Genomic DNA, 19,428 nt, shown 5'->3' on the forward strand with positions numbered 1-19,428 from the left:
CACATAGTTTCATTCTTCATTCTTTATCATATCATCTTGTGCCACACAGCACCAACAATCTATATAGCCAGGAGCCTCCCTCCCATAATCTCAAAGCACACGGTTTGCAGATAACCCCAATTTAATACATCCCCATTCTTCGGAATCCCCATTCTCCATTGTGCTTTATTAATTAGCACACTAAAACATAAAATGGCAACTTATGCTTTGCCCCAAATTAATACAGCCTGCATTTCTTAGCCAAACCCTTTCAGGGATGTCTCCAGGAAAAAAGCCACGACAAATTCATGTATTAGTGTACTTTTTTTCCCCCCAGTAATTTGCTACTTCTTTTTTTTCACCACAAGTTTTCAAGGACTTACCTCAGCGTGGGTAAACTCAAAAATATGTAGAGCAAAGTAAAGCAATAATACTGCAGATACTGGGGTGGGCTATTTGGTTTGGTCTTGGGATTTTTGCTCTGGGTTTTTACTTTATATAACATCTGGAAAGTATTTTTCAAGCACATGAATAATGAGCTGGACTTTGTCAGGAGCCATCATCTTAGGGATGCAGCATGGGTGTGACAGGCTGCAGATTATGTGCAATTCCCTGGACATCCCTGAAGTTCCATCCCTTCCTGTCCCATTCAAAGGATGAAATCAAAGTATAAGGGATATGCACTGATGTTATAATAACTGACTTGACTCCACTATAATATACATAAACAACTTAAAGATGCTGGCCTTTAATCAGTGTTCATGACCATTTAGTTGTGGGACCCCAGTGATAATCATGAGTTTCATTTATTCAGCAACCTGGCAAGTGAGCTTTCCTAATAATGACCTGTGCAGCCAGTGGGCTCACTGGCCACATCTCCATGCCTCTCCTCCTCAGAGAGGAATATCTGACCTTTCTTTAGTGGTGGTCATTCACAGATCAGAAAGAACTCTAGCTCAGGAAAGGTAAGATGTCCTGGAAAACAGAAAAGGTGCCAAATGGCTAGAAGCATGTAAGTCTCTTGATTAATAAAAAGAAGCAGGCTAATATAGGTTGATGGACTTTTCATCTATCTCTGACAGGTTTCTAGATTGGATTTATTATTATCATTAAGACTTTATTGTTTAGAGCCGTTTTAGGTTCACAGCAAAACTGAGGGATGATGCTGAGATTTCCCATATGCTTCCTCCCCCGTTGGCAGCATCCCCCAGCAGAGTGGTACATTTGGTACAACTGATGAACCTATGTGGACACACAACTGAGCAGAGTCCATAGCTCACATTAGGGTTCAGTCTTGGTATTGTACACACTATGGGTTTGGACAAATGAGTAATGACATGTATCTACCATTACAGTGTCATAGAGTATTTTCATTTCTATAAAAATCCTCTGTGCTACACCTGTGCATTTTCCCTCCCCAACAACCCCTGGCAACCACTGATCTTTTTACTGTCTCTACAGTTTTGCCTTTTCCAGAGTGCCATATGATTAGAATCCTACAGTATGCAGCCTCTTAAGATTGGCTTCTTTCACTTAGTAATATGTATTTAAATTTCCTCCATGTCTTTTCATGGCTTAATAAGCTCATTTCTTTGGAATGGATTTTTAAATAAGGATTTTAAGAAATTAAAAAAGCAAAAGGTAAATTATTAAGAGACATTGTCAGGTCCATCCCAATTGCTTTTCTGATAAGATTTACTAGTGGGAATCATGAAACAGTCATGGATACCCCAAAGCTTGCTTTTTGTAAAGCAGCTGACAGTCCCTCACAGTGGCCACATAGGCTACAGGAAAAACTAGAGTCATGATAAAAGCCCAAATGGTAAAGTTAAAATTCCTAGTACTGTCAAGAAAAAGAGTACAGGTTGATGATTCACTACCTCTAAAGTACTGGCCAATGCAATAAGGTTTTAAAAGAAATGGATTTAAACTGGCAGACATCATTGCAAAGCAACTAAGACTACATCCAAAAAAAAATGAAATGACTCATTATGATGGCAAATAAAAGTCAACAACTTTTCTATAAACCAGCAGTAGCCAATTCAAAAGAGGTATGCATGTGTGCATGCATGCATATACAGAGAAGTTACAGATCCTAATTACACATATAAAATACCTAGAGATAAACATAATAAAAAATTTTCAAGACTCATGTGAAGAAATCTTCACTGATTTTTTTTTTAAACCACACTTCCTGCATGAAGAAGAAACACAACAGGTCTCTAGACAGGAACATTTAAAACCATAAAGACATATAAGATATATATACCCACCCTAAAATAATTTATAAAGTCAATTAAATACAATGAAATCAAACCCCAACATAATTTTTACAGAACTATATAAGATCACCTAAAGGAAAAACTAAATGTGTAAGAATAGGTAAGACATTTGCTTCAAGAATAATAAGGAAACTTGCCCTATTCTATAATAATTAAAATAGTGTTATATTGGCGAGGTATACCAAGTTTACATTTAAATACAGGACTTTAACTTAAGAAAAATGCAGCATTTCAAAACAGCAAAATTTTATGTATTCAAAAGATAGTGTTGAGACAACAGAATAGCTATTTGGAAACAAAAAAGAAATTAGCTACTCTACACCTTTCTGAAAAATATGGATTCCAAAGAGTTAAAGGCGTAAAACTTTCTTTAAGTCTTTAATAATATTAAAGAAAAATATAGAAAACACTTTTACAAGCTTGGGGTGGGAAACACCTTCCTAAATAAGTTACAAAACCTAGGTACCATTGCCATTTGTTGAATATAAATTACATCTCAATAAAAAAATAGTACTGGAATGCAAAAAAGAAAAAAAAAAGCAAATTTGACTACATAAGTATCCTGAAAATGTAAAATATCTATATGGTAAAAGAAACCATAAAGTGGTAAAGACAAATAACAAAGAGGAGGAAACCTCTGCACCATATATAACAACTAAGGAATAAATGGTCAGAAAACAAAAATACATATATATAGTGACCCTTGAATAATGTGGGGATTAGGGGCACCAACCTCCTGCATAGTCAAAAATCCACTTAGAACTTTTGGGTCCCAGAACTTACCCACTAAAAGCCTACTGTTGACTGGAAGCCTTCCAACAACATAAATAGCTGATAGACACATATTTTATATGTTATATGTATTATACATCATACTCTTATAATAAAATAAGCTAGAGAAAAGAAAATATTTCTTCATATTGTTGCAACTCTCCAAAAAATTTTCCAATATATTTATTGAAAAATATCTGTGTATAACTGGACCTACGCAGTGCAAACCCATATTGTTCAAAGGTCAACTGTATATGAAAAAGACAGCAACTTATTGAAAAATAGGCAAGGTTATGGACAGGCAATTGACAGAAATTTTTAAACAGTCAATTAACATATGAAGAGATGTTCAACCTCACTAATAATTAAATACAAGAATTGAAAATAAATTGTATTGCATTGAATATAATAATCAAAATTAAAACAATGAAATTATTTTCTCATCATTGTGATAAATAATAGAAAAGATTAATAATATCCATTGTTGATGAGGCTTCAGGGAAATAGACACTATTATGCAATGATGGTCAGAGTATAAATTTGTAAAGTCTTTTTGGATCACATTTGGGCAGTTTACTAAATATTTAAATATGCATAGCCTTAGGCCCAGCAATTCTATTTCCAGGAATCTAATGAAGAGAAACACTTAGAGATGTGTACAAGGATGTTCACTGAAGTACTGGTGCATTAACGAAAAAGTTGAAGTTTCCTAAGTCGTCATCACTTGGGGGAATGATGGGATGCAGTTTGGTATCGTCTCACTGTGTAGTAGCAATTACAAAAAAGTGCAAATAATACCATCGACAATATTTATAAAGCGTTAAGTGTAATATTGTTAAAATAAATTGTGGGTGTGCATGAATGCCAATGGGAGAGGGACTTGAAAGATCTAAATCAAATTATTGACAAGGATTCCCTCTGGGGATGCAGCAGAACTGGGGATATCAGGCTACAAGCAGGAGACACACAGACGTTCACATTACAGTTTTTGTATTGCTTGACTTTTGTACATACAGTTTGTTTTTCATAATCCCTGTGCCATAGAGCTTACAAAAACATTGAGTGACTACACAATGTGGTGTAAACAGTGCCTGAAACAGAAGCCACAGGTTGCCTTAGGTGGAAGAGGTCTCCACAGGCTCACACACACAAAGAGGCCTGATGGAGGTGGAAGTATGCGAAGGACCCGGACTAAGATGTACAATTAGAACAGGCCGATAGGAGGAGAGGGGCGGTCTCCCAGAGAGAGTGATGTTCCCCACCAAGCCATGCCTACCTCAAAGTCATCCACAGCAAGGGGTGCTATCCAAAAGCATTTCACTTATTCAATAAGTACTTACTGAGGGTCTCAGCTGTGTACCAAGTATTGTTCTAGGCCTTCATAGTCACCATCATTGTCATAATCATCATCTTCCCCAAAAGGAAAACATCATGTAGGCCAATCCATGGGAAAAAGGCATTTCCATGTTATAAAGAATGCAAATTCATTAATTACTCTAGAGGTCACTTCCCCTTTTAAAATCATGCCAGTCTAAAGTGTATCAATCTTTAAAATGAGTATACCTTTGGACCTAGCAATCTTATTTCTAGGACTTTGTTCTAGGACAGGGACATTTGTGGAGATTCACTGACAAGGATTTAGAATCATATAACTGTCCAAAAACAGTAACTGAAAGCTAAACTGTGGTACATTCATATTATGAAATACCATTCTGCCATTAAAATTATGTTATAAAAGCATATTTAACAACATGAGAAAATGTGTACACTATTAATAATGTGAGAAAAAACAGTCATAAACACTATAGTATGACTGGGATTAGGTTTTTAATTTTTATTTGCATAAAAATGACTGGAAAGACTTATTCTGAAGTAAGAGATAGTTCAAGTCATTTTTATTTTTCTCTTTAAACCCTTTCAGCATTTTTCCATATTCTAATTGAACCATATTATTTTTGTAACAGAAACAATCAACCTATGGAAATTGGGGTAACTATAAGTGCCAACATTCCTATCATATGTGCTCTAGGCCAGGCACTCTCCCTTAATATGCAGCATGAGTCAACCTCCATTTGCAATGGTGAGATGAGAAATAATCATGCATTAGCCTGCTTTTCTGAGAGTTTACAGAGAAGGGCAAGCAATTTTAATCTCACATTGAGAACATTGCAAGGGAAAGCCTGATAGCCTGTAGTAAAGGGCAGGGGGTAGGGGTATCATTAGGTAGGTTTCTCTCTTGTGGATGGCTTGAGAAGCAATGTGAGCTTGTTAGAAAAGACGATATGGAGCCCAGCAGGGTAAAGGCCCTTACTCCCAAAATACCTCTGAGAGTGTCTACTACAACCCAAACATATTTGCCCACAAAACTTTTCACTGTGCTGTTTTGTTCTTGTTCTTGTTTTCTATGTAACAACTATTAACATGAGGTGAATACTTAGAAAAGCAAGGTCACTGGAGATAAGAAAAGCAAAGGGCCAAGGGAAAGGCACCCTGGGAGGCTGGAGCTGCAGGTCTGTCCCCACCTTGCCTGGGAAAGACAGCAGGCCAACCTTCCTTCACATGCTCTCCCCGTAACCACGTTCCAACATAAACAAGTCAGTTTGCATTCTGGCCACTTACCTGGAATTACCTTCCTTTAACCTTTAACCTTCCTTTAACCACCATATTGTAGCCCCCTGAAGCCTCTGTGAAATGTTCTGGAAGTCACAGTCATTGCTTCCTTAGGTTTTGAATCTTCCAGTCAGAAAACCACAGCCCTGCCCAGATGCTGAGGGTGTGTGAGGAGAAGGAGGCGCTGAGCAAAGCAGACACAGCGAGAGAGGCTCCGCTCTGCCCTGAGCCCAGAACCACTTCAGGTGGGAAAGCAGAGTGTGTGTGTGTGTGTGTGTGTGTGTGTGGATGGGGGGTCGGGGAGAGGGGGCAGGACAGAGGAAAGAGGAGGAAACAAAAAGACGAGTGAAAGGAAGTGGAGGAGGTAGGGAAGGAAACAGAAATGGGAGGAACAGGAGACATAAGGGGAAGAAGAGAAATACAGAGGTTTTGAGAAGGGGTAAAGGAAGAGATGGAAGGATGGAGATAGAGTGGGGAAAAGGGATCTCTATTCCAGTGAAATATTATGAACTACCTCAGGGTTTTGAACCAAGTACCCAAAGAAATATTCCAGAAAGCACCCAGCTTCACTCTCTGAAAGTAGATTCACATTAAATAAGGAACCAGACAATTGCCCACACTTGGACACAGGAACTTTTATCTCTTGTAATTGGCAGACAGTCTGACTGCCAAGAGATCTAGTGTACAGTTCCAGAATACACTGAGACATAAAAATTAAAAGGAAATAAATAAAATCATATGTTTCTAAGCCAAGTGATATATAGAATGAATTCCCTCCTCAGCCTTTGGTCATCTGATGTATTTTTTGGTTTTCTGTGCCAAAACATATATTTATACTCATAGTCATTTGTTTTCTTAAATGAATTTGCTTCAGGAAAAAAGTGCACAACATTTCAGATATGCATCACTCTGTGCTTAACAACATTAGAATAAGCAAACTCCAAAGACAAAGTTGGACTAATTAACCACTATCTTCATAAGCCATCTACTTGAACATATCCCTTATTCACATAGGATGTTTAAAAATACCTTTACCATTTCCACCAAAAAAAAATATCTTTTTACAGCTGAGTTGTATCCCTTAAAAAAGCTTATCAAAACAACATCACTAATGCCTTTAGTATGCTATTACATGTATATAATAAAATTAGTTTCCTTTCCTATTTTGTGATCCTCTTAATCTTGTGCCAGACCAAATTCAAGTTCAAAACAATCAAAAATGTAACTTTAGCACACAAGAGCAAGTCTTACTAAAATTATGAGAGGTGTTTTCTTGAATAGAACATTTGTGCTAAAAAATGATAACCCTCATATATGGCACTTGGCAACTAAGACACTCCAGAATCCGGAACGCAGCCCATGCCTCCTATCTGTCTCCAGGACGGGAGGGCTACCTCTGGTTCTTTGCCCACTTTTAGATGAATTTCTCAGGGAGCTAGTGCTTGAGGCTTGAATCAGTTCCTCTGGGCAGTGGATCAGAGCCATGAGCCTGCCCTGCTCTGAGGCCTGGCAACTGACATCAGGACTTCCCAGTGTGCACCTCCTCCCTCGGGTGCCAGCACCCTCCAGCCAAAGCAATCAAGGCTACACAGACCTGAGCTGGAGGCCAGTACACAGCCAGTCTAATCTTTCAGGCTGGAAGGAGATTTTGCCCAAGAGCAGGCTGGGCAGCGTGGGGCCAGGTACATGCTCCTTCCTCAACTTACTTCCACATCAACCTAGTGTCCTAGTAGATATCTACCCATATCCCCATGGCCTGGCTCACATGGCTATGACCCACAGAGGCTGAGATGTGTTCTAGCCCAGCAGAGCCATCTGGGGGCTGCTGTCTGGCTGATTAGATGGAGGACCCCTGACCCCAACCCTCTCCACAGAGAGTGGACATGCCCTTACCTCTCATTTCTGTTGCCGAGGAGCCATTGGACCAGGCTGTCCACTTGTTCCTGTGCTTGCTAATTTCCTGGACTTTGCAGACATAATGCCCTTGATCCGCTGGCCGGAGGGTCAAAACAGAGAGTGTGTAGAGCGCCCCACGCCTCTCCTCCAGGAGGCGGAGCCTCTCCCGTGAGGCCCTGCGGCTGTAATTCCCATAGTACTGCACCACCCGGAGCTTGGTCATCTTCACCATCAAAGCCTCCTGGGAGTCGGGGCGTGCGAAGAACCAGCGCACAGCCAGCAAACTGTCTTTCCGCCTCTTCTGGGAGACATGGCAGAGAAGAGTGGCATTTTCCCCTTCCAGGAAGTCAACCACAGGCCCAGGTGAAACAGTGACATTGAGGGCCCCACACACCTCTGCAGAGAGAAAAGGAAGAAAATGAGGAAGGCCACTGCCCTTCTCCAGATAGACACACAGTGTGACTCTCCTGCAGGAGCAAGTGGCCTGAAGAACCAGAGAGGCTGGCCGCCCATCTGCTCCATAATCACTCTGTGCCTCTGCACAGAAAAAGGACTCCTCTTGGAGCAAGGCAGATGAGGGGATATTGTGTGGCTCCCACATTCTCATCAGTGAGACAATCATGTCCATGTAGGATGACACTGACAGCCTGACCCAAATATATTCTTAAAATTTTTTAATTAGTCACTGGTGTTTAAATTCAGGAGTGTCACATCAAGATGTGGATTTTTGGAAGCTCTTAAAAATGTCCACATCTCATCCTGGCTGCCCATCTCCCCAAGGCCTGCTTCCTGCTGTTTTATCACTTGCCTATGGTCAGCCATGCTGTGGCTCTGGGGCCTGCCTTTCTAAGCCCCTTGCCTTGTCTCTGCCATTTCAACTATAACCAAAGCAATTATCGGTACTGGTCAGGCAGGTGCTAAACTAGTACTAGGGACCTAGAACAACAGATTGCTCTGTTTCTTGATCTAAGTCTCCTCTGGACTCATGGTGTCAAAGCTGAAGTGCAGGAATAAAGGATGAACAAGGTCAGAAACAAGGAGAGATGAGAGAACTTCCCAAAAAGCCAAATGATGCACAGAATCCCAGGCCTGCTCCACTACTTTCTGTCCTTCAGTTTCTTAGATCCACCCCCAGGGCGGCCTGCCACCACCAGCCACCATTCTTCCCTGAGCTACTTTGAGGAACCACTCCAACGGCCACCCAGACCAGCCAGATCAGCAGACCTCAAAGAGAGAGGTCTTCTCCCAGGAGGGGAGTGGCATGGCGTCCTGCCCTGGAGCTCGTAAATGGAGCACCTCCTGGCATATGGAGCCAGAAAGGGCAGTGTGCCCTCGATGCCTGCAGTCTCTGCCATGCAAGCAGGCTGTCTTCTCAGCAGGTTTCACACCCTCAGCCTCACTCTGCCCAGTGCACAACTGCAAGAAGCACCCTTGCCCCCTGCCCACCTCACTGCACAAGCAGGTGTCCCCAGGGCCAACCCAAACCAGAGCTCTCAGCTCCCAGCTGCCACCTTCCGGTCACATGAAGGGGCCTAGGTCCTGATGTGAGTCACCAAAAGCTCTGTGCTTCAGGTAAGCTAGGAAGAAGGATGAAAAAGAGATCAAGAAATATTTGAAGCTTCCACTGTGAGGAGGCTGTGAATCAACAAGATGAGGCCCCGTGTGTGTCATAAAAAATGGTCTTCAATGTAAAAATACAGGTAATGAGCTCATCCTCTCGTCTGGTTTCCACTATTTATTTAATAAACTCAACACCTTGAGAGAGATGATTGAGGGTCAATATTCTTTAATTTTCTTGCTTAGCTCTTAGAAGTCCAGCCCACCAGGATACTCCAAATCCTCAGCTAAATCACATCCATGAAGTGCCTTTGGCCAAATAAAGTAACATTCACAGGTTCCATGGGATGGGACACAGACATCTGGGGGACCATTAGTCAGCTTTTTTATCACATCATGATAATCTTTTGTTACTTTAAAAAGATAGGTAGACATAAATACAGAAGAAAGTTTGATGCTCAGCTGGACTCCAAGCTCCTTGCGGACAGGAATCAGGTCTTGTATGTGTACAATGACAATGGACAAGGAGTCCAAGGAGATACCTGGAGAACTCAGATCAGCAGCTACAAAGGAAGGCATACACTCTCTAGCAGCAATCCCAATGCCCACACAAGTCATTCACGTAGGACAAGAGGAGGAACTGCTCCCCTGCCATCTATGCATGCTACCCATGTGCCATATTAAAGCAGTCCCTGGGCATTCCCTCCTGACTGCCAGAGCCCTGGCTGAAGTCCACACAGGCTTCCATGGCAAGAGCCCCCTGATAAGCAGCCAGGAACACCAGGCAGACCCACCCCAACAGCTTGCCCAGAGCTTCAGCAGGCAGAGAACGGCAGAGATGAGGCAACTGTCTTCCAGAATTGAAGTCCAGCTCTTCCTGCCCTCAGAGGCTCCCCACTGGAGTCAGGAGAGCCAGGGAAGGCAGGAAATTGAAACAATATGGGTGGGATGAGAGTGCAGCCGAGACCCCACACCCCAGTCTCCTCCTATTAATGCTGCATGAAGGAGGGATTATTTACAGTGACTGAAACCAGGAGAACATGCCAAGTGCTTCCAGTCCCCATGGAAGGCGAGATTCCATCCTAGAGGCAAACTAGTAACCCTTCCACGTCTGCAACTCAGGCCGGGAGTCAGTGGCTCCCAGGAAAGGGGATGGGCTGAGCCATCTTCCCAAGGTGAAGCCTCCTTTTCTCTTTACCTTGTGCCTTTCTACCTTCACTGAACCCCATTTGCTTTTACCAATGGCCTACGCACTTTTCTCCCACTGACATGCAAAGACCGTTGTCATGGGCTAAATTGCACACTCCCAAATTCATATTTTGAAGCCCTAATCCCCCAGTACCTCAAGAAGTGATTGTATTTGAAGATAAGGCATTTAAAGAGGTGATTAATTTAAAATGAATCCATGTGTGAGGACCCCAATCCAACATGACTGGAGTCCTTATAAGAAGAAATCAGGAAACAGATGAGCACAGAGGGAGAACCACCGTGGGGACACAGGGTGAAGACATCTGCAAGCTGAGGAGAGAGGCCTTGGAAGAAACCAGCATAGCTGACACCTTGATCTCAGACTTCTGGTCTCCAGAACTATGAGAAAAGAACTGCTGTTATTTAAGCCCCCTAGTCTGTGGCAATTTGTTAGAGTAGCCCAAACATACCAATACAACCTTGTTCACAAGAAGGCTCATTTCTGCCCCACATCAGCCACTTCAACACTATTTCCTCCCACCTTCAACACTAGGTATGGCGGGGTATGACTGAAACCCTAATGCCCAAGGGCCCCTCAGGGTCTTAAAGCTTTGCTAGAGAACACAGGCTCTCAGGTCATGGGGTATGGGCCTTCAGTGAGCTTTCCCTGAGGGTGTTCCCAGTAACACCCTCCCTTTGGCACAGGAGAGGCTACCTTAAGTGTGGTGAGCACAGCTCGCATGCACTCAACTGTGAGTGGTGGCACCTTGGGAGAGAAGAGAGAAAATTTGGGTAGAGGACCCAGAGCCTGGCAGATGCTAGCTGAGCTGGGTATTTAGTTAAATACCAGGAAAGGGAGTGTCACACAGCTTCTGCCCCTGTCATCGGCCTCACTGGCTTAGCAGAGAAAATGGCTATGGGATCAGGTTGTGGGAACAGTATATGGAGGCAGGCTGACTAGATTAAGGTGCCCATGAGAGCCCAAGCCCTTCCCTTCTGGCTCTTCCCCGAAGGAAAGAGCAAACACATTGCAGGGCAGAAAGGCAAGCCAAGCAATGAAAGGCCAAGGCAGCTATAAGACAGGGGAGGATGGGTGCCACATCCCCAAGAAGGGCAGAATCTTCTCTCCTGGCCTAGGAGGGAAGAATCATCAAAGTTATTCTAGCCTGGGCAAGAACTTAATTTCTTGCTTTGTGACCCTGCATTGCAGGGAACTGAGGTGGGAGGTAAGAGCCCTGCTCTCCACCCCTGTGCCTCACTCTCAGAGTCCCCGTTTCCTCCAGCTGATGGTCCTGCTCACGCTTTGTTCACTTAATTACTTTACAAATACTTGCTGAGCAACAGCGATGTGCTGGGCACTGGGCAGAGAAGACAGCATTACTAACCTCGTGGAGTTGAGAGTTCAGTGGACAAGGCAGCTGGAGAGTCAAGTGTCATTGGGAAAAAGACACAGGAGTATATGACAACAAATGACATCACATGCTGCAGAGAAAAGGTGCAGGGCTTAAGAAAATTGGGGCAAGATCCTAATCTAGTCCATGGAGTCAGAGAAGAAAGACACCCTGGGGTGGTGGCTGTGAGATGAAGACATAGTTGAAGTTAATGAAATAAAATTCAGGGCAGCAGTGAGGAATGATGATCCTCCTGAGAGAGGGTCCCACCCGTGCAAAGACCCTGAGGCAGGAAGAACCTGGTACAGACTGGAAATAGTCTGAATTTATGACAAATAAATCTTGGAAAGCAGTGTCCTCTGGTGAAGTGCCCTGAGCCATGGCCCGGGAAGTCACCCATGCCTGGCGGATGGATGGACTTCAGGAGGGGACTTTCCACCCCAGCTAGTGCCCCCAAGGCCAGGTCTTAAAGGAGAAATGACAACATTGTAGCAAAGAGACTGACCCTAACAGAGGAATGGAATTCGGGATGCTGCAAGCACACCTGTTACTTGGTAGCCCTGGGAGCCCCACATGCACTGGGCACCAGGATGCTTGTGGCCCCAGGCCTTCACACTGGTTTGATGAGGCTCGGCAGAGAGCCAGGGCTTGGTGTTCAACAGACCTGGGCTGGAGACCCAGTTCTATTACGTGTGAGGCCTCACACCTTGTTTCTATATCTGAAAAATGAGAAGATGGTGTAAGGCTCCAGTGAGAAAACACCTATAAACACTGATTTTAGTTTACATGCCCTGAGAGCTGGGCAGATGAGGACAATAGAAAGTGACACACAGTGATGTGTGGGCACAGTGGCTTCTTGGGTGTATGCTCTGCAGTAACACAGGGCCCTATGCTTGGAGGGGCCTCCCACTTAGTTTTCTCTGCTGTCACTCTCTTGAAATTTTAATAATTTTGGAATAAGGGGTCCCATCTTTCCATTTTGCACTGGATCACACAAATTATGTAGCTGGCTATCAGCGAACATTAAATTCCTGTGGATAAGATTTATGGGTTCTAACCCTCTTGCTCCCATTTGGATAATGTCATGAAAAGGACTAACACTGAAAAGAGCCTAAAGGACATTCATGTAGCCAAGCAATACATGACCTACTCCTCTAGGATACACCCTCTCCTTCCCCCTCCCTCCACACTCATGAAGAGGAGAATAGAAATTTCCAGGTCAGGGGAGTATAGGACTTCTAATAGAAAGGACAGCCACCCCCCTCACCTGGGATGCAGAGGTGGGCATGGGCAGGGACCCTCTGTTCTGACCTAGCCAGTGATGTGCTAGTGGCTCTGTGCCCCACACTCCTCTGTCCTAGAGAAATTGCCCCCACTCACTTCAGGGAGCCAGGAGTCTCTGGGTTTATAAGGAACTGAAATTATGTGTACCATACAGAAGGGAAATCTCATTCTTATTAAAAAGGTACTCGGAATTTATAACAAATAAATATCTGAAAGAAATCAATTTGTATTACCTAAAAAACCATGGCACTAGGAGCCAGTGTTTATCACACACCAAACAGAGGTGTTATTAGACTTTGCCTGCAGGGCGATGTGTTCATATTAAGCCCATCATCTGAAAATAGTTCTCACCCAGGACAAACACATGGCCTTACCCAGTGACAAGTGTTAACATTTGCTGAATGTGAATTCTATGCCAAGCACCACTGTTCTAAGCCCTTTAGGTGTATTTTCTCAATTTGTCCCCATACTATGTTTACCGCTATTTGGCAGACAAGAGGACTGAGACACAGAGAGGCTAAGTCGCTTGCACACTGAATGTGGCCAAGCTGGAATTTGAACCTAAGCCGCCTGGCTTCAACGACAATTCTCAGCTACTACTCTGGACCACAGCTCAGCTTTCAGTAAACATTTTGCCCCTAGGTTTCCTTTTCTGTAAGATGAGGGATGAGACCAGGTGACTGCTAAGGTTCCACTCCACCCCAAAATCAAGAGGTAGAAAAGTACAGCAGTTAAGAGGGCAGACTTATGTATAAAGCAGTCCCAGGCCCTCCCATGGGCAATCATGATGAAGAGTAGTGGATGAAACACTCAGAAGAGTGAGTGGCACACAGTGAGTGCTGATTGTACAAGGCATGGCCTTGGGCACAGCCAGGGCAGACTCTGAAGGTACCCACAGTCCAGCTCTCTAGGCTCCTGAGGTCTCCTGGAAACATGAGAATGTCCTTGACCCCCAAAATGCTGCTCTCTGGGGGCACCTTCCTTGGCAGCATTTGCAATTGGGAAGGTGGTCAGGGTGCCTGGGTAATGAAGACCCCATGACCTCTTCCGCCCTGCTGACTGCTGGCTACTCCACACAGGCCACCAGGGCTCACCTGGCCAAACCATCCCAGTGAAACCTCCAGTCATTGTCAACCAAGACAGTGACTACTGTCTTAAGAGCATTTCCTACAGCCCCAACTTTAGGTTCACTGGAAACCCTACTGCACCGGTAGCCAGGGGACAATGAGTGAACTTCTTCCAGCTATGATGCAAGTCCCTCTTCCTCAGACTATGACTTATTCTGTCCCCAATGCCAGTTTTACCCTGGGTAGTTGGGTCGCTCTTGGAAAATCACTTAACTCTGAGCATCAGCTTATTTACCAAACAATGGCAACACAGCTTAGCCTTAGGAGCACAGAGTCTAGAGCCAGGCTTACCTGGTTCAAATCCCAGCTCCAACACTTACAAGCCTTGTGCCTTAAAGCAAGTCAACTCATAGGCCTGTGCCTCAGTTCCCTCATCTATAAAATGGGGATAATATTAACACCTCCCTCAGGGGATATCTGTAGGTTTAACTGAATTAATGTTGGCAAAGGACTTGGACATATAAATATCTGCTCTTTTAAGGGTCCTTGTGATTAATGAGATAATGTGTAGCACAATACCTGGCACCCTATAGGCACCCAGGAAATATCAGAGCCATTGATATATTTGTTATTACTATTATTCTAGCCAACATGGCCTTTCCAACCCTGAGGCAGGAGGGCAGAGCCTGAGGAATAAAGAGAAAATTCTTCAGCAACTTAGAAGTGAGAAACCCCACATGAAAGCCAGCAGTGTAGATGGGGGCTGCCACTGAAGCAGGATGCTCAGGCAAAGGCAAAGGGCCCCCCCGCCCCCCGCATCCCACCTCATCCAGACGTGGATACCCTACTTCACCAAGCGCGATCATCGCAAAACACCCACTAACACGTCCCCAGTCGCCAGCCGGCAGCCAGGGCAGCCCTAGCCCCTTTCTGGCTGGTTCTTCCCAAGAGCTCTCCGAAGAGAGTTCAAGGGAAGTTGCTGCTCAGGCTGACCTGCCACCAATTGTCGGTGCTGACTGTTGGGGAGAAAAAAAAGAAAACAACAGCCAGGGCTTGTGCGCCCCTACCTAAGTCTCCCACCTTGAGGCCTGGCCGGTGGAGGGGCACAGGGCTGCTCGAGGCCCCGCCGAGCGCTGGAGCCCGCAGCCGAGGGCAGGGCGGCCCGCACCGGCGGCGGGCCGAGGAGGCGCCGCTGCGCTCCGCAGAACGCGCGCGGCCTCAGGGACGGCGCCGATTCGGGCCCGCAGAGGGGGCGCCCGGCGGCGGCAGGGCCTCCCGGCCAGGCCCGAGTCCCGACCCCGGCCTGCCTGGCGCGGGCTGCCTCGCCCACCCACGGGCTTCCGGAGCCGCCCGGCCCCTACGCCCGGCCCCGCCGCGCTTACCCGGGGCCGGAGCCAGCGCCAGCAGCACGGCCGCCGCCAGCGCCAGGAGCCGCATCTCCCCGCTGCTGCCGGCGCTGTGAGGCGGGAGCAGCGCGGCCACCCACCCGGCCTCGCCGCGCAGCCCGCCCCGCGCCCGCCCCCTGCCCCGGCCCAGCCCGCCTCTCGGCGTCCCGCCCTCGCTGGGCCAGGCTGCTGGGTGCCCCCCCCCCCCGCCCTGGGCAGGGCGAGGCCCCGCGATCATGCGCTCAGCGACCAGTGGCTGGCGCGTTTCACCACCCCATTTCACAGATGGCAAAACTGAGGTTCTGAGAGGTGATCACCGGTCACGGAGGCACAGTTGCAATGGGATTCGCGGGCTCTTCATCACAGACTCAGTTACTGTAAGGGGAAGGCATCTTGGAGCTTGGGGGTGGGCTGGGGTCACAGGAAACCACCAAACACAGTGGCTGCGCTGACCTGAGGCCAGCCCAGTGGACCCTGAGGTAACTCCCCAGGGACCTTTGTGAGTCAAGGAACCGCTGAGAGGCAAGAGCCCTCTTCTGCTGCCCTGAATGGGGCTGCCAGGGATGGGGACCCTTGGGAAATTGAGACATTCCACAAGGACAAGTTCATAGCGTATGGACACTATGAAAAATAATGACCACTTAGAGTCCTCAGCCCAGCCTGGGCTAGGTATTCTGCACCGTGTTACTGAATCCTGGCACTGTAAGTCCGTGAGAAAGTCCCTTCATCTCCATATGCCTCAGTTTTCTCCAGCTGCATAATGGGAAAATAGGCATATTTAAGCTATGTCATGGAATGTTTAAGATTAAGTGAGGCAGTTCCAGGTAAGGCACTGTCCCTGGCCCATGAATGTCAGCTATCATTACTATTATCATTATAGATAAGGAAGGGGTGGCAGGGAGATGGAGGAGCCCACCCAATCTCACAGCCAGAGAGCAGTGTGACAAGGTCATTCAGTCCAGGTCACTCTAGGCCAATGTCTGGTCTCTTCACCACGGGGTCTGAGCCCAGCTGATATGTTAGTCCAGGGTCTCTAGAGCAAGAGCATGTTAGGTATGTTTTGTGTGTGTCTGTCAAGGGAGGTCTTTCGTGGGTTCCAGAAAAGGCCGGCCCTGCTTGGGAGTGGGTCCCTGGAAGAGGAGGAGAATACCTCCTTCATTTGAAGCGTAGTGAGGAGGGTTGGGGAAGGCAAGGAGAGAGGCAGTGTTGCTGGCTGGTGCCAGGCCCCAGGGCATGTCACAGAGGGACTGTTCACCCATGCAGCCCAGGCCAATGGGTGCAAACCTTTGTGATTTCTCCAAATCACAGACACTTACCAGGGTCCTGGGGCCCATGATCCCCATAGGGCTCTTCAGCTGGAAGACCCTCACAAGGAGCAGGGCCCTGCAGTGACTGGGCTGGCCATCAAGCCAGCCAGACTGGAAAGAGCAACCCCACTCCTCAGCCAAGCTGAGGAAAGGACCTGAGAAGTCGATGGTAAGCTGGCTGCAAGGTTTGTGAGTCTGATGCCAAGGACAATAACTAGTGTCAGGCTGGATCTTACAGCCCAGGAATGCAAACATTCCTAGGAAACTTCCAGACCAGAGCTTGGAAACCACTTTGCATGTGTGATCAGCTAAGGCTCACACTCCATCCCTGTGAGGCCCCAGGCTCCATTTTTCAGATCAGTAAACTCAAGCTTTAAGAGGACCAGAGATCTGTCCAGGGTCCTATGGGCCACCTGGTATCTGAGCTAGGAACTAGGATTTATGCCAGAAGAAGAGCTGGCTCTGAAAGCCAACCAGCATCCACCCCGGGTAACAGCTGTGGGTCCTGGGCCATGTACCCTCTCTGAACTTCATTTTCCAGATGAAGGTGACATATGTAAAATAGCATGTCAACATGACTTCACCTGAGCAGAGAGCTAAGAAAGTGGCAGGACTGTTTGGTATCCACCCTGACCTCCCTACCTCACCCCACCCTTGTGCTTAGGATTTACTCTCCCAGTTGTTGGAAAGTAGAAGAGGCCCCTTACACATGTTGGCCACACTGGGACGAGCCAGTTCCTACTTCGGTCATGGCATCTTCTCTAAATGTCAGTCTCTCCTTATACAATTGAGCAGACATTCAACCCAGCATTAGATCTAAATGCCCACCCTTGTCTTGCTTTCTTTTTGCCCAAATGGGCACCATGTTGGAGATTTTTGTCTTCCTTACAGTTCTGTGATACATTGCATTGTACTGTTTTCTCAGTACTTTTCAGCTTTCCAGATAATCTACTAGACCATCTTGGTTAGGCCTTTGCTGCATGATACAAGGATGGGACATATACCCAAACCCCAACAATCTTCCAGTTGCTTTGGACCACAGTAGCAAAGACTTCACCCTGACATCTGCCTGCTCACCCCACAAGGAAAACTTAACACCCCCTGTCTTAGGTCTGTGGCAGATTTCTGGGCTGCTTTATCAGTCTGAATTTACACATGTAATATTTAAGATTTCCTCCTCCTTACTCTTCACAAGCATTTAACTGCTATGTGCAGTTAGTCAAACACTTAAATTATCACTAAAATGGAGTGAACAAAAAGTAGACTCTAGATAAAGGGGTTTCAGCTTTGACTGATGGAGAGGAGGACAAGAAGAGATGGTGGTTACAGAGGATGGGTCCATCCAATTAGAAGGAAAGCCAGGAGCCACCAGTGACTGAACACTCATGAAACCTGCAGCATCTCTCCCCTGTACAACTGGAGAAGCTGTGTGGAGGGCACTGGTGAAGGTAAGGAAATGTGAAGCTGTAAGCCCAACAGTATGTGTAGGTATAAAGAGCTTTGCCAAACCAACCCCATGGTGACCCTGATAAGTTGGGGCCATTCCACGACCTTAGCATTGACTATGAGTTTGGTGTCGGGATCTCTGCAGGCTGGCTAGATAGGAGAAAAAAATGGCGACTGGATTCTAGAAGGCTCCTAGTGGAAGGAATTGAAATGAGAGGATTAGGAACTGGACAGGTTAGCTGTATCATTGACCACAACAGAGGCCAAGTCTGCTTCCTATTCTTAGTCAGGCTGGAAACATTTACAGTAAGAGTAGCCCTTGAACTGAACCTTAAAGATGCTGGGAGAGTCCTGAAGGCAGAAGGTGAGGGGCTTGTTGCAGGGGAGAGAACAACATGTGTCAAAGCACAGAAGCTAAAGCATGGAGAAGGACTTTCACATCCCATAGTGGGCTTCGGGGGGCCTAGAACACTAGTCATATCTGGGGAGTGAGATGTGGCTAGAAGGCCAGACAGTAACAAAGCCTTAGAGGCCCCCAAATGCCAGGCCCAGGAGTTTGGACTTCATCCCAACAATTGTGGGTGCCACACATCGGGGAGCTGTCACAGGGTTCCCCAGGCATCACAGAGTGGATGAAGGGTACAAGGGGCAGAGCAAGCTAAGAGGAAGGGGCTACATTGAGTCCAGTATGGCCAATACTGTTGTCAGAAGATTTAAGACAAATGTTGAATTTTAGAGTTTGTAATTCACAGTGAGGGTAGAACCTGAGAAAGACAATTGATTCATTTTTCATCTTCAAGCCTGTGTGGGATGCCTTGGGAATGAATGCCACTGCCCAGGGCTGGTTCTCTGGGATGAAAGAAGGGCTGGTACTGAACCTGAAGGGATCCATTCCTGCACAGAGCCCAGCGTATAGTGTGTCATTGATAAACATTTCAGAGGTTTATCAATGAATCATTAAGTGAAGAAAGAGAGGAAGGTGTATAAGTCTGCTCAGGCTGCCAAAAGATATTACAGACTTGGGGCTTAAGCAACAGGAATTTATTCTCATAGTTCTGGAGGCTGGAAGTCTGAGATGAAGATGCCAGCGGTGTTAGTGTCCCCTGAGACCCCCTCCTCTCCTTGGCTGGCAGATAGCCATCTTCTCCCTGTGGCCTCACATGGTCTTCCCTCTGTGTGTGTCTGTGCCCTAATCTCTTCTTAAAAGGACACCAGAGGTACTGGATCAGGGCCCGCCCTCCTAACGACCTCATTTTACCTTAACT

The 19,428-nt window shown here is 46.2% G+C and overlaps 1 protein-coding gene across 3 annotated transcripts in view; it reads right to left on the reverse strand.

The window, feature by feature from the left end:
* Window positions 1-15,557, reverse strand: part of VSTM4 (V-set and transmembrane domain containing 4) — a 111,857-nt gene extending 96,300 nt beyond the window's left edge. For all 3 annotated transcript variants that reach the window (XM_036916610.2, XM_036916609.2, XM_036916611.2), the window contains exons 1-2: window positions 15,408-15,557; window positions 7,536-7,934 (exon numbers count right to left, since the gene is read on the reverse strand). In XM_036916610.2, the coding sequence (XP_036772505.2) occupies window positions 7,536-7,934; window positions 15,408-15,462 (454 nt within the window). In that variant the 5' untranslated portion in view covers window positions 15,463-15,557. The remainder of the gene's footprint in view (window positions 1-7,535; window positions 7,935-15,407) is intronic.
* Between the last annotated feature and the right edge of the window lie 3,871 nt (window positions 15,558-19,428).

This window comes from Manis pentadactyla, chromosome 8 (assembly GCF_030020395.1).
Source record: "Manis pentadactyla isolate mManPen7 chromosome 8, mManPen7.hap1, whole genome shotgun sequence".
Lineage (NCBI taxonomy): Eukaryota > Metazoa > Chordata > Mammalia > Pholidota > Manidae > Manis > Manis pentadactyla.